Genomic DNA, 27000 nt, shown 5'->3' on the forward strand with positions numbered 1-27000 from the left:
GACTCTTAATTTTAAAAAAATAAGTAAAGGAGAAGAAAAGAGAAGTGAGCAGCAGAACGTGAGAAGGAAGAGTAAAAGACAATCAGGACAGGTCAGTGTAAGCCAGTGAAGGCAATGCCATCAGCAGATACTCGTGAGCTGTCAGCGGGTACTCAGGAGCCTTCCGCTTCACTTTGGAATCTTACTCGATGACTTTACTGACTTTTTGATTGTGTGCAATTAGCTGTATCCTTCAGTACTGTAGTTTCCTCATCTGGAAAATAAGAAAAAAAAAATAGGACTTACCAGTAGTATGTGTTATAAAAGATCTGTAAATACACATGATTCTTAGAGCGTTCAATGCCCTCAAGATAAAATAGAATTCAATAAGAACAAAGGAGACACAGAGCATAATCTGAAAAACACTGAGCATATCTTAGTAGTCATATGACCATGGCAGAAGTGGCTTCGGGAAGATTAAACACTTTTAATACATAAAGAAAATCATAATAGGACATTTTTGGGGGGGAAATATATCGTCAGACACTCACAAATCTGTTTTGATATATAGAATGTTTACTATTCTAGGTATATCCGATTATCAGGGATGCAAAAAACGTCTACTTAAGAGACTCTCTAAGTGGTGTGGTCCAAAATTCCACAGATAACTACATTCTGCCAATTACATCCACACCATATCGTCATTTTTAAAGCTCAAAATACTCTATGATTTAAAATTGTTTTCTGAGGGGGTGTCTTTGAAAGTAGTTTTGCACGTTTCACATCAAGTATCATCTGTCGGTTATGCAATCTGTAGTGCATATTATATTGAAATGGAAAAAAAAGCCTGCTTATTTATCAGTGATTATAACACACACACACACACACACACACACACACACACACACACATACAGTACTGAAAGAGAAATATCTTTTAGAAATACAACCAAAAACCTTTCTCTGATGTGGCAAGCCTACGTGTGGTGGTCCATGAAAAATGGAAACAATGAGTTAGATTAAGAAATATAAACATTTTGGGGCACCTGGGTGGCTCAGTGGGTTAAACCTCTGCCTTCAGCTCAGGTCATGATCTCAGGGTCCTGGGATCAAGCCCCACATTGGGCTCTCTGCTCAGCAGTGAGCCTGCTTCCCTCTCTCTCTGCCTGTCTCTCTGCCTACTTGTGATCTCTCTCTGTCTCTCTCTCTCTCTGTTAAATAAATAAAATATTTTAAAAAAATAAACATTTTGTTTCTGTAAGCCAACAGAAGTTCAAATAATACAAATTTCACATGATTAAATCTAAAAAATGTCTTCACATGATTAAATCTCGAAGTGGAACTGGAGACACAGTAAATATGCTAGCATTATCTTGAACACATCCATGAACCCACACAACTTTTAGCTTTGTCTGTAACAAGCAACAGCTTATCATTAAAGCTACCACTAATCCAGGGATAGTGCATCAGTCATGTGACCACATTTTCCGTTACATAGAAGACTGGGTCGACCTGTTGTGAGCATCATGTATTTAGTTATATATATTGCCTGAAAAAAAAAAAAAAAAGGCTTCTCTATTCAGGAACTTACATGGCTTTTATTAGGTCACATTCATGCATGTTAAGGATTCTGAGATATGGGGGCACCTGGGTGGCTCAGTGGGTTAAGCCTCTGCCTTCAGCTCAGGTCATGATCTCGGGGTCCTGGGATCGAGCTCCGCATCGGGCTCTCTGCTCAGCAGGGAGTCTGCTTCCTCCCCCCTCTCTCTCTCTGCCTGCCTCTCTGCCTACTTGTGATCTCTGTCTGTCAAATGAATGAATAAAATCTTTAAAAAAAAAAAAAAGAATTCTGAGATATGAACTGCTGTTACTGCTAGAACATTAGAGGATATCATCACATCATCTTTCTGAAGACTCTAAACCAAGATTAAGACAAGACTTGGTGCAGTTGAAAGGCAGAGGATGCCTGATTATTTCCATGTGTTATTATGTGCTGTCTTTAGCGATAACTCCCACTGCGCCTTCCTCATATTAAAGCTCCTATCCTCACATCTCATGATCTCTCTTCCAAGTCTGTCAGTGGAACTTACCAAAACAATAACCATCCTAGTCAATTCTATGTTTGAAAGTTTATTATGAGTAATATTATTCCTATTATATTTTCTTGTGCTTTAAAGGTCCAAATGGATCTGACTCTTTCTGGAATTCACAGAATTAAGGCTAACCCTCTATATAAAGAGACTTTCAAGTATCTGAAGACATTAAAATAGATCTTTTGTTCTTGTACTCTCTAGGTAAACATTTTTAGTGTTGGTCTTTTGTTTTGTTGTGCTTTGTTTGTTTTTCATTTTCTTCCTCACTGATTTCTAAATATTCCGGAGGACTTAGTATGCTGGGTATAGCATTGACCCGTTTGAGCCAATATTGAAACTAAGAACTAAACTAATCTTTTCAGAGATACCTGGTCATGCCAGAAGGTAATGAAGTCTGCAATCTTCTTTCATTTGCTATATATCTAATAATAATGCTGCAGTCCTGTAGTCACATAGTTGAACTGTGTTAGGTCAATTTACTGCCCTGCCGAGCTTTGTCCAGGATTTACCAGTAAATAACAAATCTCAGACTTGGAATATTCAAAGTTGAGGATTGTGCATTTACTATTAAATTTCATGCACTCTTGAGTCCTTTCTTCTTTTCACTGCTGGCATGGACTTTCAGCCTAACTGAAAGACGACAGACTGTGCTAAAGATGACACTACTATTTGCCTTTCCTCAGGCCATTCTGTCTGCCCAGTATGCCCTCCTGTTCTGTTCTTATTACCAATCACCAGTGCCCATCCCATTCATGTTATTATTGGGGCTATTTGTTAAATTTTTGGAAAATATTCTTTCACCTCCACTTCTTAAGAGTGCACATGTTGTATTAAACACATACATCACATAAATTTTAAGTGAAAGAATCACAGGATGTCTTAATGACCTAGAAGAGTTCAAGGTCACTTACAATGAATGTGAGACTTCTTCACCCATTCCACAATCAAGGTCAGGCTCACATTGTATATTTGTTAGTTCACAAAGTATATAGGTACAAAAATGCATAAACAAGATAATAATTGTTGAGATAATGTTATGGCCATTATTATTATTATTATTTTTAGATTTTATTTATTTATTTGACAGACAGAGATCACAAGTAGGCAGAGAGGCAGGCAGAGAGAGGGGAAAGCAGGCTCCCAACGAGCAGAGAGCCCGATGTGGGGCTCGATCCCAGGACCCTGGGATCATGACCTGAGCTGAAGGGAGAGGCTTTAACCCACTGAGCCACCCAGGTGCCCCTATGGCCATGATTTTATCAAAGCAGTCTGGGTATTGTTTCTAAGTAACTTAGCTTGGTATCTGAGAGTATGATTGGTGTTGAATAAAAAAACTATATCCTTGTTCACAGCACAAAAAAGGGAAAATAAAATATCCCACTTACCTTTTTTTTTTTTTTTTTTTGAGAGAGAGAGAGAGCAGGAGCTGGGGTAGGGGCAGAGGCAGAAGGAGAAGCAGGCTCCCCGCTGAGCAGGGAGGTGGACACAGGGCTCTATCCCAGGACCCTGGATCATGACCTGAGATAAAGGCAGTCACCCAACTGACGGATCCAGGCAGGCGTCTCCTACTTACCATTTCTTATCAGAAACTTTTCTTACAAAACTCTACTACCCACCTTTTTTGTTCTCCTCATTCAGAAGGAGTTAATTTGAATGAGTGGAGAAAAGGCAGTCCCATTAGTTCAGATTCAGCCTATGTCACGTATCAGACAAGCAACTTTAGCAAATTGTCTAATTTTATGAGCCTCAATTCTATCATGTATAAAATGATATTATACATGATATATAATGATATTATGTTAGTTCATTTAGTGTTTAGTGCGAATGCCTTAACTGAGGTCTGACTTTAAAGTATCTGGGAACAAATCCTGCACTTGGTTAAGGCATCCACAAAAACCAGCTTCTTTCCATCTTAATTGTCTAATGCTGTTAATTAATCTCCCTGAAAATAGTATGAATTTTGAGTTCTTAAATGCTTCTGCAGTGCATATTTGGAAAATAATTGTATGTCCTGGGCTCCTTTTAATTTTAGATTTTTCAGTGAATCTGGGATTCCCAATTGTGTCTATTGGTAACCCAGCAACATATAATCTTAATTTGCCTTTGCTTTCCTAATGCTGCCTGCTCTTTCTGACTCTTCTGCCGTCTATATCTGTGACCGTGGGAAAGGCAATCAAGGAAAGATGGAAAGAGAGAAATAGTCAAAGCGTACCTCCCTCTTCATTTCCACTATATTCACTATCTATTCCTCTGCATATAAGATTTCTAACTGTGCTGTCAAACTACAGTCCAATCTGTAAGATTAATTTTTGGTGACCCTCACTTAGCCTGGAATGCAACACTGTAAATATTTTCGGGGGCATTTTATACTAAATGAATCAAATTGAAACACAGCTGCCCGGATTTATTTAATATCTCCAGGCACTGTATAACTACATCCTTCTCCCACTATAATGCCACTTCATTCATTGTAAGGTTGTAAATCTTTATTGTACAAAACAAGCATTTGTGTCATCTAATCTTCCACCATTCATCCCTCTGAAATGGCGTCTTTACCCTCATTTTATATTGTGTCACCATTTCATGAGGTACCACGGAGCTCTTCCAAGAAAACTGCTAGTTAATCTGAATATTTTTCTCTTATTCTATGTTCTTTCCAATTACATCACAACAATATTTGTGCAATGCTACACACTTGCACATTTGCTACATATGTGTGTGTGTGTGTGTGTGTGTGCATCAGCTTTTTCCCTAGAGAATATCACTACTTTAGGATGACACTTATATTTAACATTTCTTCTATGATCCCCTAACATGGTTAGTTTAGCAATTGGAGACACATTTTCAAGTTTAGGACAATGGTCCTGGGGATAATGCAAGCAGAATGCAGCCAGCTGAATAGAAACATAAACCAAGTAGACATTGCTGTTACTCAGCTCACGTAGGTTGTTCTTGCCCACAATGTGCTGGATTCCAGTGTCCCTCACATCAGAATGATGTTGGTGTAAGTTGAATCAACTCACCAAAAGCCAGATTTTCCTGATGCATTTTTATTGAAGGCTTCCTTGCTTGTATGAATAAGCTGCATATACTTTATGTCTCAAAATTGAAATTTCTTTTTGAATGTTTCAGTTCTTTGATCAGAGGATTGATGATTCTTACAAAATATCATTCAATAAAGATATCAAGAAATTTCATTTTTGCTATGGTCAAGAAATTTTAGAGGGAGTATAGAGATATCCTTCAGGACTAGACAGACCTGGAAACTATACTCCATGATGGTGTTTGTTTTATTCTAAGTACTGAGCCTTGGGGACACAGACCCCAGAGAATCCTGATGACATGTGTTGTCATGAGCTACGAGTAAAATAATCAGAGGGGACTTTTCTGCAACTTGGATTATAATTTCTTCTAAATCATTGACATATTGATCTTCATATCTTAAAAAATAATTTGTGCTGGGGCCACCTGGGTGGCTCAGTCAGTTCTGTGTCCAGCTCTGGATTTCCACTCAGGGTCATGATCTCAGGATTCTAAGGTAGACCCCTAATTGGGCTCTGTGCTTTGCACAGAGCATGCTTAAGATTGTCTCTCTCCCTCTCCCTCTGCCCCTCCCTGCTTGCACTCTCTCTCAAAAGTAAAATATAATAATAATAATAATAATAATAATAATTCACCCCATAGATGTTATACTTATTAGAATCATGAAAAAATTATAGTCCTATCTATCCCAATGACCCCAGAATAATTATAGTTGCTATGATACAGTTTTTTAGTCTCTTAGTTCTGCTTATGTTCTCCTACATGGGTTTATATAGAAGCACACAGCATTATACTATGCATGTTTTTACATTCAACCATTAGGACTTATTGTTTCTGATATGCTGATATGCTTGCCTTCAGCAGAAGATTGGGAGAGTGGGGATATGTTAGTTATCCTGATCTTGGCTATTGGTCCAGCTGTATTCTTTAGTTCATCACAGAGGTCATAAGTGCTGACATTCTAAGTCCATCTATGTCATTCCTGTAGTTCCTTTTCTAAGCCACATATTAAGAAAGGAGGGAACTAGCATTGAATATTAACCTGTTCTGCTACAGACATTGGAGAAGAGAAAGTCACACTTATGCCTCCTACTGCATCCAAAATTTTAAAGAAGAATAACATATAAATCCACTGGAAGAAAAAAAAAATAGCCCATAGCCATCACTTAACACAACCATTAGTGAACTAGCATATTACCTAACATACCTTTAGCTTCATGGTTAGAATGTCAACTTTCGGGCTCAAAGTACAACCTGAGGCTTTTTGAAAAGGATTTTGCATTATATTTATGTAAATAAACTGCATACGCAAGATCGTTTACAAAATAAAAGAACATCCTGTTCTAAAAGGATTTTGCAACTCTTCCCTTTTTCTTGTTTTTGTTTTGTTTTCTACTAAAAGACAGAAAACTAATTAAAATACCAAACTCCAAGTTACAGAACCTCAAAATCAGCATTTTAAAATAATATATTCTAATTTTTAATCTTAGAGATCTTGCTGAATATACCAAATATTCCATGATACACCCTTAAGCTTCCTAACTTATTTTTGTATTCTTAAAAAGATCTTTCTTAAATCACACACACAGACACACACACAGACACACACAGGCACACACATTTTAAAAGTACCAGATGGGATTATTTACTTATGATTCCAGATTGACAGTTAAAAAGTAAAGTAAATCCTTTTTTACTGTTGTGCTAAACCATGAGTATTGATAATTTTGTTATATATCTTTGATTACATAAGATACCTGATTCAGCATAAAACATTATGGTAAAGAGCATATAATCTCCAAGTGAAAATAAAACTCTAAAAAATGGAGAGAAACAAGTAATGTTTAAATGGTTGAATGAGACCAACCGCACATGGTCATCTCCCTTCTCTTTGCTTGTAAACCTTAATCACGATTAATAAGACACAAAAGAAAAGGGAAGTTCTTTTATTTATTCTCCATCAGTTATTTGCTTAAAATAATCTAGTGACTCAACTTCTCAACTGTTAGAAAACTTGGGTGAAACATAACCCAGTCATGGGTTATCTGTTATAAGCCATCAAGTTACTGGCATTATCAAGGAAGATTGTGTCCACTGAGGTAAATGTTTTAATCAATCTTTGTAGATTTTGAGCCAGATTCTTCACTTTTCCCCATACCCTGACTGTTGACTTATCACCTAATCGTCTCACAAGAGGCAGATACGGTTCTCTCACCTTGACTTTGGGCTTAGCCATGTGATTTGTTTACCTCATAAAATTTTAACAGGTGAGACTCAAATAGGTACTTAAAATATGCTTTTCTTTTTGCATACTTTATTGTGACTCTACTTACAACATTGACCATTAGCCATATAGTCCAACAAGACTCAAGTTTGGCTGATCTGGTTAGCTCAATGTTGGTGCTCTAGTGACCCTCACTTAGTATCACTGGTCTTAGCAGAGTTACTTTACTCAAGTCACTGCTTCTAAAGGATTGCTATTGTTACAACCCTCTGGAATTTATGATTGTTTCTTTTGATCAATAACTAATTGATGCCTGGGTAGGATCTATATGTTATATCATTACTCATAACCTGGTTGTTGTTGTATATGATCATAGGGGAAGCTGGGTAAAAAAAATCTTGGGATCTCTCTATATCATTTCTTACAACTTAAAATGAATCTAAAACTATTCCATCATAATTTTGAAAAAATGAGTAAGTACAACCACAATGACATAACTAGAAAAACTAGCATGATGGGCATACATTTCCAAAATGTATATTATTTTCTTGTGCTGGTACATAGAAAATATTTTCTAACTGGTTATATTACCAGTATAATTTACATTGCATTATGTATATTTTAAGGGAGCTATAGCTCCTATTTATGTTTGTTTTCCTTGGAATCTTCCAATACCAAGATAGTTCTTGTGGAATTAAATATAACTTTTGTTTTCAGAAATTTAGATTTTTATGTTGAACAGCTTTTAATGTTCTACTTTTATAAGAAGAATTAAGTTCCATTGTGATAAGCCATAACTCTTCAAACCATCTCAAAAATTTAGACTTCACATGACTTAAACTGAACTGAAATTTGGCCTGAGCAATCATGTGGTCATGTACATTGACACAGAAACCTTTGTATTCCAATTTATGAATCAAAAGCTTGGTTTAAATAGTTTGATTTTTATCCCAAATATATGTAATTTTAAAGTTATTTTATTAACCATTAGAGTGAACAGATCGTGGACTGTCAATTGAAAGATTATCATAGACTTATATGTGATACTAGTATTGAACAACTCTTATCAGTACTCTAAAAAAGAACTAATGAACATTTCTGGCTTTACATTGTATCACAGAACAATTTAACATTGATTAACTTCTTGACTGTCTCCTTCACATCTTTGTTCCTGAGGCTGTAGATCAGTGGGTTCAGCATGGGGATGACCACAGTGTAAAACACAGAAGCCACCTTGACCATGAGCCATGAACTTTTGGAATCAGGAACACAATAGAGGAAGAGGATGGTCCCATGGAAGATTGTAATAGCAGTCAGGTGGGAGGCACAGGTGGAGAAGGCTTTGTGGCGTCCCCCTGTTGAAGTCATCTTCATGACAGTGACAAAAATGAAGACATAGGAAGTAAGAATGATCATCAAGCTGCTTATTTCATTGAATGTGGCAGAGACTAAAATGATCTTCTGGCTCATGTAGGGGTCAGAGCAGGACACAGAGACGATTGCAGCATGTTCACAGACAAAGTTATTTATGAAGTTAGTCCCACAAAAGGATAAGGTCAACAAAAAATATGTGTATGTTAAGGAGCAGGCAATACCCCAGAAGTATGATGTGCCCACCAACAAGGAACAAAGCTTCTGAGACATGACAATCATGTAGAGAAGAGGGTTACAAATGGCCACAAATCGGTCATAGGCCATCACAGCCAACATGAATGTTTCTGTCACCACAAATATGCATGCAAAGAAGAATTGCATGATGCATCCTGTGAAAGAGATGGTTCTGTCTTCCACAACCAAGTTTTCTAATAGTTTGGGTGTAACTACTGTAGAGTAACAGAAATCAACAAAGGACAAATGGCTGAGGAAGTAGTACATGGGGGTGTGAAGTTTGGGATTGATCTGGATAATCATGATCATGCCCAGATTTCCCAGCACAGTGACTGTGTAGATTGTCAGGAATATCAGGAAAAGTGGCATCTGGAGTTCTGGATATTCTGAGAAGCCCAAGAGAATGAAAGTGAGTTCAGCACTCTCATTTTCTTGGCTCCTGTGGACAAAACAAGAAACCTGATTCAGAGAAATGAGAAGTAATATCTGGATAAGACAGATTAAAATGAGGAAATGATGAGAAACTTAGTGATTATACATAAATAGTATTGTAGAAAATATTTGATTTCAACCTTTATTTTTAAAGTTAGAAATGGCATATTGGATAAAAGGTTAGTATCCAAAAAACATAAAGAACTGATAAAACTCACCACCCCCCCAAAAAAAACAAACAATCTAATTTTAAAAAAGGTAGAAGACATGGACATTTCTCCAAGGAAGACATACAGATGACCAACAGACATATGAAAATATCCTCAACATCACTCAACATCAGGGAAATACAAATCAAAACTACAGTAATATATACCAATCAGAATGGCTAAAATTAACAATGCAGGAAACAACAGAGAAAGGGGAAGCCTCTTGCATCGTTGATGGGAATGCCAACCAGGGTAGCCACTCTGGAAAACAATATGAAGGTTCCTCAAAGATTCAAAAAATAAAACTAACCTCTGATCCAGTGATTGTACTACTAGGTATTTACCTAAGGGTTTCATAAATACTAATTTGAAGGGATTCATGCCCCCTGATGTTTATATCAGTATTATTAAGAATAGCCAAATTATGAGAGAAGCCCAGAAGTCCATTGACTGATGAATGGTTAAAGAAAATGTGATCTATATACAATTAAATATTAGTTGGCTAAGGAAAGAATGAAATCTTGCCATTTACAACAACATGGATGGAGCTAAAGAGTATTATGCTAAGTGACATAAGTCAGTCAGAGAAAGACAAATGATTTCACTCATACGTGGGATTTAAGGAACAGAACAAATGATCACAGGGGAAAAAAGGAGAGGGGCAAACCAAGAAATAGACTCCCAACTATAGAGAACAAACTGATGGTTAGCAGAGGGGAGGTGGGTGGGAGGATGGGTTAGATAAACGAAGGAGATTAAGGAGAGTTGTGACGAGAACCGGTGTGGTAAGTAAGTGTTGAATCCCCTGTCTTGGAGGAAATACATATCCTAAGTTTCTATGAGCTCTTCCCTCCCTAACCTGTAAAACTGTGAAAACTTAGAACTCAAAAGAAAATTAATGACCTGGAGAAATGATAATTTTTTTTTTTTTTTACTATTGTTGCTATAATTATTTTTGAATTCCCTTTCCAGTGAATTTCTACTCAGTCACACATTTCTCTCCCCATATTTTAGCTATATCCTGCAGAGGAATAACATACTTGATCAGTCACATTTACCTAGTTATGGAAAATTGTAAAAAATCTTTTACTCTGGAAAACAATCTGAGGGTTTAGGAGGGGTGAGGGGTGGGGGGTTGGGTGACCCTGGTGGTGGGTATTATGTAGGGTACGTATTGCATGGAACACTGGGTGTGGTGCATAAACAATGAATTCTGGAACCCTGAAAAGAAATTAAAAAAAAAAAAAATGTATTACCCTTTCTTGGTGTATTACAATATCAGGTATTTAGCAAAATGTGTGAAGAAACAAACTTACTTATAATAGGTACAGACTATTTTTATTATGCTGGAGATCTTTCTATCACATTATCATCAAAGTCTACCATAAAACCTCCAAAGATGGGCCACTGTTTCCTGAAGTATACAGTGTGATTGTTATTTGGCTAGGGATTTTTTTTTTTTTCTTTTTGGCTTTGAGATGGTTTCATAAACATAAAGATAATCCTTCTAATGCCCTATTCTCTTAATTTATTGATCTTTTACAATAATTTTACCTCCATGTGATCCTTTAGCCATAGCCATAGTCATACTCTTCATGCCATTATCAAAAAGTGTAAGTCCTCCAAAATACAAATTTCATCTTCATCTGAAGCATACTTGTATTTTGCTTATTTTTAAATCATTTACCATTTTATCATTGTCTGTTTCACAGCAAAATAAATTTGTGAAAGCAAATTTGGGACATTAAAACAAAACTAAGTATTCAATAACATTTACTGAATAAATAAATTATCATGTGAATGAGTGAACTCTAGGCATATAATATACATGTATTGAGATGAAAGCTTATAATAATGCTAAATAACTTAGGCTTGCCTATTAAATCAGCATCATACACAATACACTGGGACACATCTTGAGTCCTACAAAACAAGTACAAACAGTGAAACCCCAAGGGACTGAAACTTCCTTAATTAGCATAAAATGGGGACATGGGGGAAGGAAGTGCTGAATTCTTTTCTTAAATTGTCCCATATTACTCCAAAATGACTGAACTGCCTTTTTCTGCCAATGCAATTATTCTCAAAGCCACTTTCTGACCACTTCCTGAAATCTGAAATAGCGCACGGCGTAGAAGGGTAGATCATTCCACATAGAATTCTGTGAAAATTCTACATCTTATTATGAGCTGAAATTAAAGTCTCTGTAGTTTTCACTCAGTTGTTATGATTTTATCCTCCTCTGCACTTAAAAATGTGTGGGAAAGCATATATAAAGATACCATTCCCACACCCCTGCACTTTTTTCTCCAATTGCTCTTTTAAGAGTCCTTTGATACTCGTGTCTCAATCTTCCACCACATTAAGCATCACTTCCTGGAAATATTTTTCAATTTAATATAAAACTTGTTAAGTGCAAATTCCATAACCGAACATACCTCTTCCAAAATCTGTATTAGTTCCATATGGCTGTGGCAAGAAAGTCTGAGCACTTCAGGATGGAAGGGGAAATCATCACCATCAAAGATAAGTATTAGCGGAAGTCTGTATCTCCCACTCCCCTCACCCATTCTGTCTATACCCCCAGCCTTTCACTCCAGCAACCAGCAGTGTGTTCTCTGCATTTATAGGTCTGATTCTGCTTTTTGTTTGTTTACTCATTTGCTTTGTTTTTTGGATTCCACATATGAGTGACATCATGTGGCATTTATCTTTCTCAGTCTGACTTCTTCCACTGAGCGTAATACACTTGAGCACCATTCGTGTGTGATATTCTGATATGCTCCTGGTGAGTGCAGCATAGCACAGAGGTGTTGACTGTATTATACACCTGAAACTAAGTCGATGCAACATTGTAGGTCAACTGTACTCAAATTAAAAAACATTAAAAGAGAAAGATAAATATAATTTCTGATCTATATTTAGCTAATTCTTTTTTAATTAATTAATTAATTAATTAATTAATTTTTGGCGCATCTCTTTCCTGCACATATGGCTTTCCACTCCACTTCCTCACTCTGTATTTATGCTAATAGACTTGGGGTCAAAGTTCACAGTCCCCCATTTAGCTCTAAGAAGTGTGCACCATGTTCAGCTGACTGACAGCACAACATGCTGTGCATACTCGCTCCCTCCTTTCCAGGGACATCTGTCATGCTTTCTCATGGCAAGAGAAAGCATCCACTATGTACTTAGCACCATAAGGGACAATTTAAAAACTATAAAATTACAAAATAAGGGCCTTAGCTTCAAAATTGTTTTTCTTCTGAGAATTATTCTGAGGAATGATACATATTACAAATGATATATTACAACATATGATTCTTATTGTTATTAAAATTTAACTTGTGTTTATAAAGACAGATAATATAATGATCCAGAAAAAGTGAAAAGTACTTTTTAGTGATAACAATTTGGTGAATAAAAATAAAGGTGGTTAAAGATAAAGAACTGAGTATTTCTACTTAGCTGAACTAAGTCTCAGGGATATAGTTGAATTTACACATGTGTTTGTCTCCTGCAAAGATTATTAGAACACATTATTTTCTTTCTAAAGTAAAATAAAATAAGAATGAATCAACTCACCTGAATGCAGAATAATTTGGCTTATTCATTTACTGATGCTTATTTCGCTGTGATTAAAGGACTTCCTGCTGAGAATTCAACTTAAAAATAGATAGCACCAAACATGAAAAAAATAGTAAAAAAAGTCTACAGTATATTGTAATTAATATTTCACAGAAATGTTTTTTTCCCTCTAATCTATTAAAAATAAACTCAGAAGACAGAGAGAAAGAGAGACCAAAAAGCTGAATCCTAAGACCAAACTTATCCTACATATATGCCACTAGGACCTTAGGGGTGTCAACCCTTGAGAATATCACTGATATAGCCCTGGAGGGCACAAACACAGCAATTAGATGAGGTAATGTCCCATGTGACATTTTGGTGATATATATTTGTTATGAAGACTGGAGAGTCATTTCATCGTGAACTTTTATCCATTGATCATATGGCCATGTTGATCATTTTATCCATTGATCATATGGTTGTGTTTCTTTGTTTGTTCTTGTTTTTGTTTTTTTAAGTATGTTCCCACACTCAGCATGGAACCCAACACAGGGCTTGAACTCACAATGGAGATCAAGATCCTTAATCGACTGAGTCACCCAGATGCCCCTCCATTGGTCTTTTAAAAATGTTGAACCAGGGGCACCTGGATGGCTCAGTGGGTTAAAGCCTCTGCCTTTGGCTTAGGTCATGATCCCAGGACAGTGGGATCAAGCCCCGCATCCGGCTGTCTGCTCAGCAGAGAGCCTGCTTCCTCCTCTCTCTGCCTGCCTCTCTGCCTACTTGTGATCTCTGTCTGTCAAATAAATAAATAAAATCTTAAAAAAAAAAAATTGAACCAAACAATTTATCCTGAAATATCTGTAAAATACAGAAATGTACAAAGGAAAAGTCAGCTGTTGTGCAACAATCCAGAGATAAATACTCTTAATCTTTGTTGTATTTGTGGATTTCCCTCTCCATAAGGTTATGTATATATTTATCAGTGTGTATCTGGATATAACATTTATACAGTAAGTACCATATTATATAATTATATTATTTATTATCTTTTTAAAATTTAACATTATATTTATAACATTCATTATAAAATTAATATTTCATTTTCTATGAAAACCATTGATTTTCTTTTTTTTAATTTTTTTTTTAAGATTTTATTTATTTATTTGACAGACAGAGATCACAAGTAGACAGAGAGGCAAGCAGAGAGAGTGAGGAAGGGAAGCAGGCTCCCTGCTGAGCAGAGAGCCCCATGTGGGGCTTGATCCTAGGACCCTGGGATCCTGACCTGAGCTGAAGGCAGAGGCTTTAACCCACTGAGCCACCCAGGTGCCCCAAAACCATTGATTTTCTTAAGCTAATAACAGTTTGCATCATTCTTACAGATGGGACCACGGTACTTTTCGATGTTTACATTTATTATTGAAACTGAAAAAAAGCTATTATTCTATTTTTCATTTTATAATCTGGGTTTATGGAGAGAATAATATATTATTAAGGTGTTGCCTTGTCTTAGCATATCAACATCTCAATCTCCTATGGTGAAAAAAAGTGTTTCTTTTCCTTACAAGTGAAACAAAGAGAATGTCCACTAGATGGCAGGGTGATACCATAATTTAAATCAAGACATTAATGAATTTGAGAAACAAGACCAGGATCATAGGGGAAAGGAGGGAAAAGTGAAACAAGAGGAAATGAGGGAGGGAGACAAACGGTAAGAGACTCTTAATCTCAGGAAACAAACTGAGGGCTGCTGGAGGGGACAAGGGTATGAGGGATGGGGTGGCTGGTTGATAGACATTGGGGAGGGTCTGTGCTATGGTGGGCACTGTTAACTGTGTAAGACTGATGAATCACAGACCTGTACCCCAAAACAAACAATACATTACATGTTAATTTAAAAAATAAGCAAATAAAGACAATAAAACCTCTGTATTTGCTCTAAAGACAGTAAGAGAAACAAATAGAAAACATGTTCACAGCTTGAATATACCTTGAAGATTGTTCATTCCACATACCTCACCTTAGGAGATAAGGGAACAAATGTTCAAAGATGATAAATCACTTGACCATATTCAAGTTCTGACTCACCTTTATCCTTGTTTTTACATTTATTAATTTTGAGCTAGAGGTATTGTGTGTTGGCTTTTGATCACTTACACAATCACAGAGTTTGGGGAATAAAGAATGTTATCAGTCAATTGCAATTTACTTGTAATAAGTAAATACACAAATCAAAGAAGTATTAATAATATTTAAGGATTTTAGCATAAGAGTAAAAATCCTTACAAAAATACAAACCTTCCTAAAAACAAAAAGCAAACAAAACAAACTAAATGGTGAAATAAACATTTATCTATTAATATATACACATGAGTTCATATCCACATACATATATATGCATGTATATGATGTAAAATATCAAGTCTGATGTAATACATTATGAAATGGAAACAGAACATATTGATTATATTAATAGATTTAATGACAAAGTTAAATCCAACACTGTTCTATATACCAGAGAAACTCATAAGCAGAAAGATTCAGCAAAGTTAAAATTAAGAAATAAATTAGTGATTTCTAAATTAGTTTCTTTGTTCTCACAGAAAACATTTGGACTGATTTGAGGCCTTTGAAATTTGTTGTGGTTTGCTTTATAATCCAGCAAACAATCAATTGTGATAAATTCTATATGAGCACTGAGAAATGCGTGTGTGTTTTATTTTTATTGGGAGTCATATTCTGTAAAAGTTAACTGAGTCAAATATGCAAATTATGTCATTTAGAACTTCTATATTCTTAGACATCATATTTTCTTGTTTATTCCCTAATTGAAAAAATATGTTAAAATCCCACACAATGATGAAGGGCTTTTCTATTTCTTCTTCTAGCTCTGGATTTTTTTTTCTTTACTTACTCTGAAGACCTATTCTTGAGTGCATGGACACTCAATTGTAATCTCTTCTTACTAGGTAAATCCCTATATCATTGTGAAATAATCCTCTATCTTTAGGAATTTTATTTTACTTAAAACCAATAATGTCTTATATTATTATAATTGCATGAGCTTTCCTTAGGTAGTTTACTTTGTATACATTTCTAAAACATTTAAAATATATGAACACATGCAAAATTTACCAGAAAATTTATCAAAGTATATAACCCATGGAAAAATATTTATGTTCACCAAACAATATGGCAAGATTCTTCATAATGTCATTATTAATATTACTTATAAAACTTAGCCCTCAATATTTTTACTAATAAAATTTGGGATATATTTATTCAGTGAGTATTATACAACAAAGAGAATAAAGGAATTTGCAAACAACAAGATGAATAAATGTTATATACAATGCTGAATGAAGGAAGCCAGATACAAAAAGTTAAAAAAAAAAATTAAAAAGACATGTTCTATATAGTTTCATTTATAGAAAGTTTAAAAAAGTGAAACTTGAACTCAATCACAAGAGGAAATTTGGAAGAAACTCAAACACTTGAAGGTTAAAGAGCATCCTACTGAAGAATGAATGAGTCAACCAGAAAATTAAAGAAGAATTTAAAAAATTATGGAAACAAATGAAAATGAAAACACACTATTCGAAACATTTGGGATGCATCAAAGGCAGTCCTAAGAGGGAAATACATAGCAATACAAGCCTTTCTTAAAAAATTAGAAAAGTCTCAAATATATGAGCTAAACTAACACCTAAAGGAGCTGGAGAAAGAATAGCAAATAAAGCCTAAACCAAGGAGAAGACAAGAAATAATAAAGATTACAGAAGAAATCAATGAAATAGAAACCAGAAGATCAGTAGAATAGATCAGTGAAACTAGAAGCTGGTTCTTTGAAATAATTGATAAGATCGATAAACCCCTAGCCGGACTTATCAAAGAGAAAGGAACCAAATTAATAAAATCATGAATGAAAGGGGAGAAATCATTACCAACGTAAGGAAATACAAGCAATCTTAAGAACATATTATGAACAACTATACGCCAACAAATTAGGCAATCCGAAAGAAATGGGTGAATTCCTGGAAACTTATAAACTACCAAAATGGAAACAGGAAGAAATAAAAAACCTGAACAGACATAAGATAACAGCAAAGAAATTGAAGCAGTAATCAAATATCTCCCAACAAATAAGAGTTCCGAGCCAGATGGCTTCTGAGGGGAATTCTACTGGTCATTTAAAGAAAAGCTAATATCTGTTCTTCTTTTGAAGAAGAACTAATACCTGTTCTTCTACAAAAAATATAAGTGGAATGAAAACTTCCAAACTCATCCTATGAGGCCAGCATTACCCTGAACCCCAAACCAGAAAAATATCCTATCAAAAAGGAGAATTACATGGATGAACATGGATGCCAAAATTATCACCGAGATACAATCCAATAGGATCCAACAGTATATTAAAAGGATCATTCACCATGACCAAGTGGAATTTATTCCTGGGCTGCAAGGGTGGTTCAACATTTGCAAATCAATCAATGTGATATCTCACATTAATAAAAGAAAGTACAAGAACCATATGATCCTTTCAATTAATGCAGAAAAAGCATTTGACAAAGTACAGCATCCTTTCTTGATTAAAATTGTCCACAGTATAGGGGTAGAAGTAACATACATCAATATCGTAAATGTCATTTGTGAAAAGCCCACAGTGAATATCTTTTTCAATGATATCTCAATGATATCAGTGAATATCTTTCTCAATGAATATCTTTCTCAACTGAGAGCTTTTCCCTTAATGTCAGGAACATGACAGGGATGCCTACTCTCACCATTATTGTTCAACATAGTACTAGAATTCCTAGCCTCAGCAGACAGACAACAAAGAGAATAAAAGACATACAAATTGTAAAAGAATAAGTAAAACTCTCACTCTTTGAAGATGATATGGTACTCTATGTGGAAAACCCAAAACATTCCACCCAAAAATTGCTAGAACTCATACAGAAACTCAGCAACATGGCAGGATACAAAATCAATGCACAGAAATCAGTTGCATTTCTATACACTAATATGTAGACAGAACAAAGAGAAATGAAGGAATTGTCCCCATTTTCAAGTGTACTCAAAACTGTAATATACCTAGGAATAAACCTAACCAAAGAGGTAAAGGATATGTACACTACAAACTACAGAACACTTACAGAAGAAATTGAAAAAGACACAAAAGAGTTAGGAAAGCATTCCATGCTCATGGATTGGAGGAATAAATATTGTTAAAATGTCTATGAATTTAATCCCAAGCCCTATGAAAACACCATTGACATTTTTCACAGAGCTGGGAAAAATAATCCTAAAGTTTGTATAGAAAAGAAAAGACCCCAAATAGCCAGAGGAACATTGAAAAAGAAAACCAAAGCTGGTGTCATCTCAATGTCAGACTTCAAATTATATCACAAAGCTGTAATAATCAGGACAGTATGACACTGGCACAAAAACAGACACATTGATCAATGCAACAGAATAGAGAATCTAGTAATAGACCCTCAACTCTATGGTCAACTAATCTTAGACAAAGCAGGAAAGAATATCCAATGGAAAAAGGATCGTCTCTTTAATAAATGGTGCTGGGAAAATTGGACAGCCTTATGTGGAAGAAGGGACCTAGACCATTTTCTTACACCATACACAGAGATAAACTCAAAATAGATGAAAGATCTACATGTGAGACAGGAATCTATCAAAATCCTAGAGGATAATACAGACAGCAACCCCTATGACCTTGGCCACCAAAACTTCTTGCTAGACATGTCTCCAAGGCAACAAAACAAAAGGAAAAATGAATTATTGGGACTTCATCAAAATAAGAAGATCTGGAATGCCAGGGTGGCTCAGTCGGTTAAGCAGCTGCCTTCAGCCCAGGGTCCTGGGATCGAGACCCACATCAGGCTCCTTCCTCCGCAGGAAGCCTGCTTCTCCCTCTGCCTCTGCCTGTCACTCTGCCTGCCTGTATTCTATCTCTCTGACAAATAAATAAATAAATAAATAAATCCTGCACAGCAAAGGAAAGAGTCAACAAAACTAAAAGTCAAACTATGGAATGGGAAAATATATTTGAAAATAACATATCAGATAAAGAATTAGTATCCAAATCTGTAAAGAACTTCTCAAACTCAACACCCCAAAAAAAAACAAACAATGCAGTCAAGAAATGGGCCAAAGACATAAACAGATATTTCTCCAAAGAAGACATACAAATGGCCAACAGACCCATGAAAAAATGCTCCATATCACTTGGCAACAAGGAAATACAAATCAAAACCACAATGAGATACCACCTCACATCAGTCAGAATATCAAAAATTAACAAGACAGGAAATAACAAATGTTGGCAAGGATGTAGAGAAAGGGGGACTTTGTTTCACTGTTGGTGGGAATGCAAGCTGGTACAGCCACTCTGGAAAACAGTATGAAAGTTCAAGACTTTAAAAATAGGACTACCCAGGGAGCCTGGGTGGCTCAGTGGGTTAAGCCTCTGCCTTTGGCTCAGGTCATGATCCCAGGGTCCTGGGATCGAGCTCCGCATCGAGCTCCCCATCAGGCTCTCTGCTCAGCAGGGAGCCTGCTTCCCCTCTCTCTCTGGTTGCCTCTCTGCCTACTTGTGATCTCTGTCAAATAAATAAATAAAATCTTAAAAAAAAAAAAATAGAACTACCCTATGACCCAACAATTGCACTACTAGGTATTTACCCCAAAGTTACAGATGTAGTGATCTGAAGTATCAGCGTTCATAGCAGTAATATGCACAATAGTCAAACTGTGGAAAAAGCCAAGATGTTCATTGACAGATGAATGCATAAAGAGGATGTGGTATATATAAACAATGGGATATTACTCAGTCAACAGAAAGGATGAATACTTACCATTTACACGGACATGGATGGAATAGGAGGGTGTTATGCTAAGTGAAATAAGTCAGTCAGAGAAAGATAATTATCACATGGTTTCCCTCACATGTGGACTATAAGAAAGAAAGAGGATCATAGGAGAAAAGAAGGAAAATTGATTGGGAAGTCATCAGAGAGGGAGAAAAACCATGAGAGACTTAACTATAGGAAACAAACAGGGTTCATGGAGCGGCAGTAGGTGGAGGGATGGGGTAATAGGATGATGGGCATTAAAGAGGGTATGTGATGTGATTATCACTGAGTGTTATACACAACTGATAAATTATTGAATGTTACACCTGAAACTAGTGATGTACTACATGTTGGTTCATTGAATTTAAACAAACAAATAAACGGTAGAGAAAGGTCTTGAATATTTCTCAAAAAAAAAGATGTATAAATGGGGAAAAAAAAAAACACATGAATAGGTTCACCATCATTATTCCCTAGAGCAGTGCAGATCAAAACCAAAAAAAAAAAAAAAAACATTTCACACTAAGATGGCAATAATAATAGTAATAATAATAATATAGGAGTGGACGAAGATGTCTAGAATTTTGAACACTTGCACAGTGCTAGTGGGAATTTAACTGGTGCAGCCACCATAGAGTAGGGTCTGTTGGTTTCTCAAAATGCTATAAGTAAAATTACCATATAACACTACTAGTTATATGCCTAAAATAATTAAAATTAGGGACTCAACTAGATATCTGTATATCAATGTTCATGGCAGCATTATTCACAATAGGCCAAAGGTGGAGACAATCCAAGCGTCCACCTACAGGTGATGGATAACAAAATGTGTAATATGCATACAATGGATTACTATTATTCCATAAAAAGAATGAAATTCTGACACATATGTCAACATAGATAAACCTTGAAACTATCATGTTACATGAAATAAGCCCTATGCAAATGGACAAATATTATATGGGTGCTCTTACATGAACTATCTTGATGAGGCAAATTCATGGAAACAAGGAGATCAGAGGATACCAGGACAGAGAAAAGGAGGATGGGTACATAGTGTCTGTTTGAGATGATGAAAAAGTTTTGGAAATACACTGTGAGGATCATTGCCTAACACTGTAAATGTAATCAATGCCCCTGAATTATGCACTGAAAGTCGCTGAACTGCCAGATTTCATCTGTAAACAAATTTGAGGAATATATCCTATGCCTCTTGAGAAAAATTATATCAGAGAAGATACGGTTACTGAGAAATCAATTCTAAGACAAAAATAAAGCACCAAAAAAAAAAAAAAAAAAAGAAAGAAAGAAAGAAAAGAAAAGACTTGGGAATTATCTCCCATTCCAGGGATGAGGTGTATAAGGGGATTACTTGAATGATTTTTTTTTTTTTTTGCAATTTTTATTGTGTTATGTCAGTCACCATAAAATACATCATTAGTCTTGGTGCAGTGTTCCAAGATTCATTGTTTATGTACAACACCCAGTGCTCCATGCAATACGTGCCCTCCTTAATACCCACCACCATGCTCGCCCATCCCTCTACTCCCTCCCCCCTAAAACCCTCAGTTTGTTTCTCAGAGTCCACAGTCTCTCATGGTTCATCTCCCTCTGCAATTTCCCCCAATTCACTTTTCCTTTCCTTCTCCTAATGTTCTCCATGTTATTCCTTATGTTCCAAAAGTAAGTGAAATCATATGGTAATTGACTTTCTCTGCTTGACTTATTTCACTCAGCGTAATTTCCTCCAGTCCCATCCATGTTGAACCAAAAGTTGGGTATTTATCCTTTCTGATGGCTGAGTAATATTGCATTGTATGTATGGACCACATCTTCTCTACCCATTCATCTGTTGAAGGGCATCTCAGCTCTTTCCAGTTTGGCTTTTGTGGATGTTGCTGTTGCTATGAACATTAGGGTACAGATGGTCCTTCTTTTCACTACATCTGTATCTTTCGGGTAAAGGCTCAGTAGTGCAATTGCTGAGTCATAGGGTAGCTCTACTTTTAATTTTTTGAGGAATCTCCACACTGTTTTCCAAAGTGTCTGTATCAACTTGCATTCCCACCAGCAGTGTAAGAGGGTTTCCCCTTTCTCCACATCCTCTCCAACATTTGTTGTTTCCTGCCTTGTTAATCTTTGCCATTCTAACTGGTGTAAGGTGGTATCTCAATGTGGTTTTGATTTGAATCACTTGGATGAATTTTTGACAGAAAGAGCAACAGCCACGTAAGAACCTTGAAAAGGAAAATAAAAAAAGAAAACTTTTTATCAAAAAGTTTTTTTAGGGGAGTGTGTGTGTGGCTTGGGTGGTTAAGCACCTGACTTTTGCTCAGGTCATAATCTCAGGGCCCTGGTATGGAGCTCTGCATTGGGCTCCCTGCTCAGTGGTGAGTCTTCTCCCTCTCCCTCTGACCCTCCTCCCACATGTGCTGGCTTGCTCTCTCTTTCTTTCTCTCAAGCAAATAATAATATCTTAAAAAAAAGAATAAAAAGTTTTTATTAGACAACAGGAGATGCCCACTGGAATATTCAGCCTCCTCTGCAAACTGTAAAATGAGGCAACATTAATGTTTCCTTCTACCTACAACCCAGAGTTTTCTTCTCTTTATAATTATTTCTGAAGTGCCAGGCCTTTCAGGTCACTGGAGTTTCTGTATAACTATTCCCATATTAAATGGAATATGAGCTGGTCTTAGTTTCCATATACACACAGAAAAAAATTGACTTAAGATAATTATTTTTAGGTATTGGAATAAAGTTAAAACATTATTCAACATTAAAAAAAAAAAAAAAAAAAGTTCAGCTTTACAGTGGTCAAATTATCCCAGTGGGAATTTCTAACCTCACAGATAGACTGCAATAAATTTCAGCAGGTTAGATATCTCCCAGGTAAAGCTGTTTGGGAATTAGACAAGAACCATGTATATTGTCTTTCTTTTCATTTCCCCCAGAGAATGCCATAAAATTGCTATTCAAGGATCAATAAAGAATAGCTGCCAACATAAATGCTGAAGATACCAGTTTCTTCGTCTACTGAGTATTAAAACATAACTGGGAAGACTCTTGAATTTGCTTTAGGAGAAAACTAGACATTTTATCTTGGAGAGCAGGTAAGCTGTAGCTTTAGGATTCTTTGGAATGGTCTACAAAATGAAACTGATTAAGAGATTCATTGACTTTATTGGTTGATTCTGAGTGTGGTAAATTTGAATCATTGCAAGTACCCTAGATGTAAGCCAAACACCTGGTGACTCGGACACAAGTTAAGTTTTATTTAACCAACCCATAATGATTCACTGGCCTTAGATCAGTACAAAATATTATTTTAGAATTTATTGTTAAAATATCAATTTAATGATTATTTATGTCTTGACTGATGTTTATTAGAAAACTTTGGCCATAATTTGTATATTCAAAGCTATTGAAAGTATTGCTTCCTCTACCTGGTAACATAGAACATCTCTTGGGGTTACATGTTTTTGATACACTCCATATGTGGTCATTTACCCTTTCTGTGTCAATTGCATAAAGGAATTCAAAACATCATGGCACTATTTTTTTTTTTTTTTCACGACGAGATAATTTCAGGCAAAATAAATAAAACAAAAAGTTAGTGGTTTGTATTTTGGTGAAGGTTACAGAGAAAATCTGAAAAGGAAAACTCAAGAAACAGAGTGTGTCAAATGACCATTCCTACTTCTTGTTGATCGTCTAGGTCATATTTGCAGTTTGTGTTTTTCAGTTTTGTATTTAAATACCTAGTCTGATGCTGTCAAATCTGGGCTATCTGTTAAAATAGGAAATGAATAAAAGATGATCTTCATATGCCTCCAGCATTGTCAAAAGAATGGAGAATAAAGTGCAGCCAGGTTTATATCTGTGCATTTTGGGGACCACCAAGGGAGGAGACCACCCCTTTTGGGGAAGGTGACATGAGTATTAACATATATTAACATATAAGACTCAGGAGTGTCATCTCCGCAGTAAGCCAATGGACTAAGTAAGGAATGAGGGACTATTGCCAGGAGATTTATGTGAATACCGAACAATTTTTACAACAAACAGGTACTGGTAGAATCAAAATCTAAATGGCTACCTCTCTATATCTATCATTTGGAAGTAAATTTGATTACAAACATTCTGTATTTTTATAACTTCTCAATATAAGAAAAATGATAATGATAATGATATATAATTAAAATGAGCTTCCATTTCATTCTTTTAAACATTGAAAGTAAATTTATTCATTAATTTTGTAAATGCAAACTAATTACTTAAAATGAGCAAACTATAATATACGGCTACAGAGAGGAATGAAATGGAATAAATATTTTAATACATGCTGGAATCTAGTTGATTAAATTATAAATGTATTATCTTATTCATTGAATTCGTGAGTTAATTATCCAGTCACAGTCTTAAACTATGGAAGAATCCAATAACTATCTTACTAAATAAGAACTGGAGTGAAGTAGAGATGACTTCAGGCTTTTGCCCATCAAGCACAATACCTGGCACATAGCAAGCATGAATTCATTCATTCATTCATTCATTCATTAGACTTTTTCCAAATTGACAGGAGATAAAATTTATCCAGGGAAGAATACTTACGTTTAAGCCTATAGGCACAACTGGAGATTTCTGCTTGCCACAATATGTAAAGGAAACTGTGTATTGAGAGTTTAAGAGTAACAAGTTACGAAGTATCCACAGAAAAAGATCTTGCTCCTTTCCGGGAGAAAGGCCATTTTGTTGACTATGCAATTAACTCACTTGACCTGAAGAGAGATAAGAGGGACAAAAACGTGAAGCTATACCAGTAAATTTATTCTGGTGTGTTTGGAAGAAAGGCAATGAGCCATCCACAGCCAGCTGCTAACTCCTTCTAACAGGTCAGAATCATGGGCAGGTCAGTCCCAGAAGTTTCCTTAAAGACCCTGTTTAACACCCACAGTTCACTTAGGGTTAAACTGAATCCATAAAAGGAATGCAGCATATTAATATCATCCAGTTAAGAAGTAATAGAGCCGGATGAAGGAGATAATGTTTTGTTCTATTTTATAAACAGCCCAGTGTTTTAAGGGAGATCTACTGACACAGTGATATTATTATCTATGTTTTAAAAATATGAAATGAATCTTGTCTTACATAGGAGTCATGCCTTCTTAGCTTTCTATAGAAATACTTGAAAATAGGGGAAATGATATTTTCAAGTGATTCAGGAACATAGATTATAATTTTTGAGTCATGTACTACATATACTTTGCATTTTGAAAAATAATTTAAATAGTAAGTCTTTTTCACATCTTTTTTCCCCACCTTTCTACCAAAGTGGACTGGGTGAATTCACATGATTATACTTTTTAAAAGTATAGTGTATTTTGTCTGAACTATCTGAGTATTTGCTAAAACAAAATAATCTGCATTTTAAAAAGTCTTACTTATTTTTCCTGACAATTCCTAATCATTCTATGTATTTTCCACTTTGGGTCTGAAAGCATACTTTCAACAAAATTGCACTTGCATCATATTTTTCAAATGTGATTTAATCTGTTCCCTGACAAAAAGTCCCCTGCAGATTAGAAATAGCAGAATTTTAGACTGCCATTAAGGGAAAGAATATCGAGGGAAACTTGCTATATGATCAGCTCATATAACAAATTAATCATGAATTAAAGACTAGACTGTAATTAAAACTTTAACTTGCACTTCCTTTCTCTAAATCACAAGAATAGAATTTTTGAGAGAAGTTATACTAGAGCACTGAATTCTTTTAAATTACTGGGAATATTTTTAAAAGCCCAAAATGTAATTGTTAATTGAATGAGATGGTTTATTTGACCACTATCAATATTCCTTCTTCATTTTATGGCATAAAGGATACCAAAATATCAATTTGTGGTAATTGATGTTAACTCTTACACACTGGATAGATTTATTTTTTTTCTTTTCAAAACCCTACTTTAGGAGTTGAATGGTAACTCTACTGAAAGGCAAAAGGGGAAGGGAAGTGTTATAGTTTTGAAAATCAATTGTAAATATATTGGTATTGAAGTTATGAATAATTAACACAAAATGTTTTAAATACTAAGTTTCAATGTTCTATACAGCTGAAGCAGAGAATTGATGGTGTAATTTAGTGGGAAGTTGAAAGCTTATTTCTCAAAAATTCTTCCTTAGTCTCTCAATGACGTTTGAAAGTCTACCAGTAGAAAGGTAATTCTCTGTCCTGAGAGTTAAAAGTTGTTACCAAAGAGACATTAATAGAACTGGTTGTACATTATTAGTGAGAGGGAAGTAAATTCAATGGGAGTGAAAGAAGAAAGGAAGAAAGAGATGTTAAGACTAGCAGTGTGCTAAGTGAAGGGAGCACACACTTTCAGGATGGGTGGTTAGGAAAAAGTGAACAATTTATGTAAAACAATTAAAAAGAAGTCAGTTTGTACAAGTGAGTAGGGCACTACAAAGAGACTCTAAAATCCAAACTATACCTACTACCATTATCCTCAAATTCCTTGATTAATGTCAAAGGCATTTGAGATGATAGTGTTTTGAAAAATAGAGATATTCATAATTCTTTTGTTATCCATTTATTGACTATGAAATATAATCAATCCTGCATTTGTAAATTAGGTATATTTTCAAAGTAAGCACAAGAGAAATATAACTGATTATACCCATATATAAATACCTCACAGTTGTGAATACATAGGTTGGTTTTTCTATTTATTCCCTTTCCACATGGGACATAAGGCAGGAAATTTCTCCCATATAATATTATTTACCTACTATACTAATTAAATTTGCATTTTTGTGTGTTTTTTTCTCAATGTTTCATTTGTGTCTATTTTCTCAGTAATAATGAGAACAGCAAAGATATTTTTTCTTTCTTTAAAAATACCATTTTTGTAATTTTATTGAGACATAATATCTGGTGATGTTTTATAGTACATGTTAAGAATTATT

At 35.3% G+C, this 27000-nt stretch overlaps 1 protein-coding gene across 1 annotated transcript in view; it reads right to left on the reverse strand.

The window, feature by feature from the left end:
* Positions 1-8441: 8441 nt before the first annotated feature.
* LOC308350735 (olfactory receptor 4S2-like) overlaps positions 8442-27000 on the reverse strand; it is a gene marked incomplete at both ends in the record, with an annotated part of 37748 nt that continues 19189 nt past the window's right edge. The window contains one exon of the mRNA XM_080816242.1: positions 8442-9384. Within this exon, the coding sequence (XP_080672368.1) occupies positions 8442-9384 (943 nt within the window). The remainder of the gene's footprint in view (positions 9385-27000) is intronic.

The sequence above is a fragment of the Martes martes genome (genome assembly GCF_963455335.1).
Source record: "Martes martes genome assembly, chromosome: 10".
Lineage (NCBI taxonomy): Eukaryota > Metazoa > Chordata > Mammalia > Carnivora > Mustelidae > Martes > Martes martes.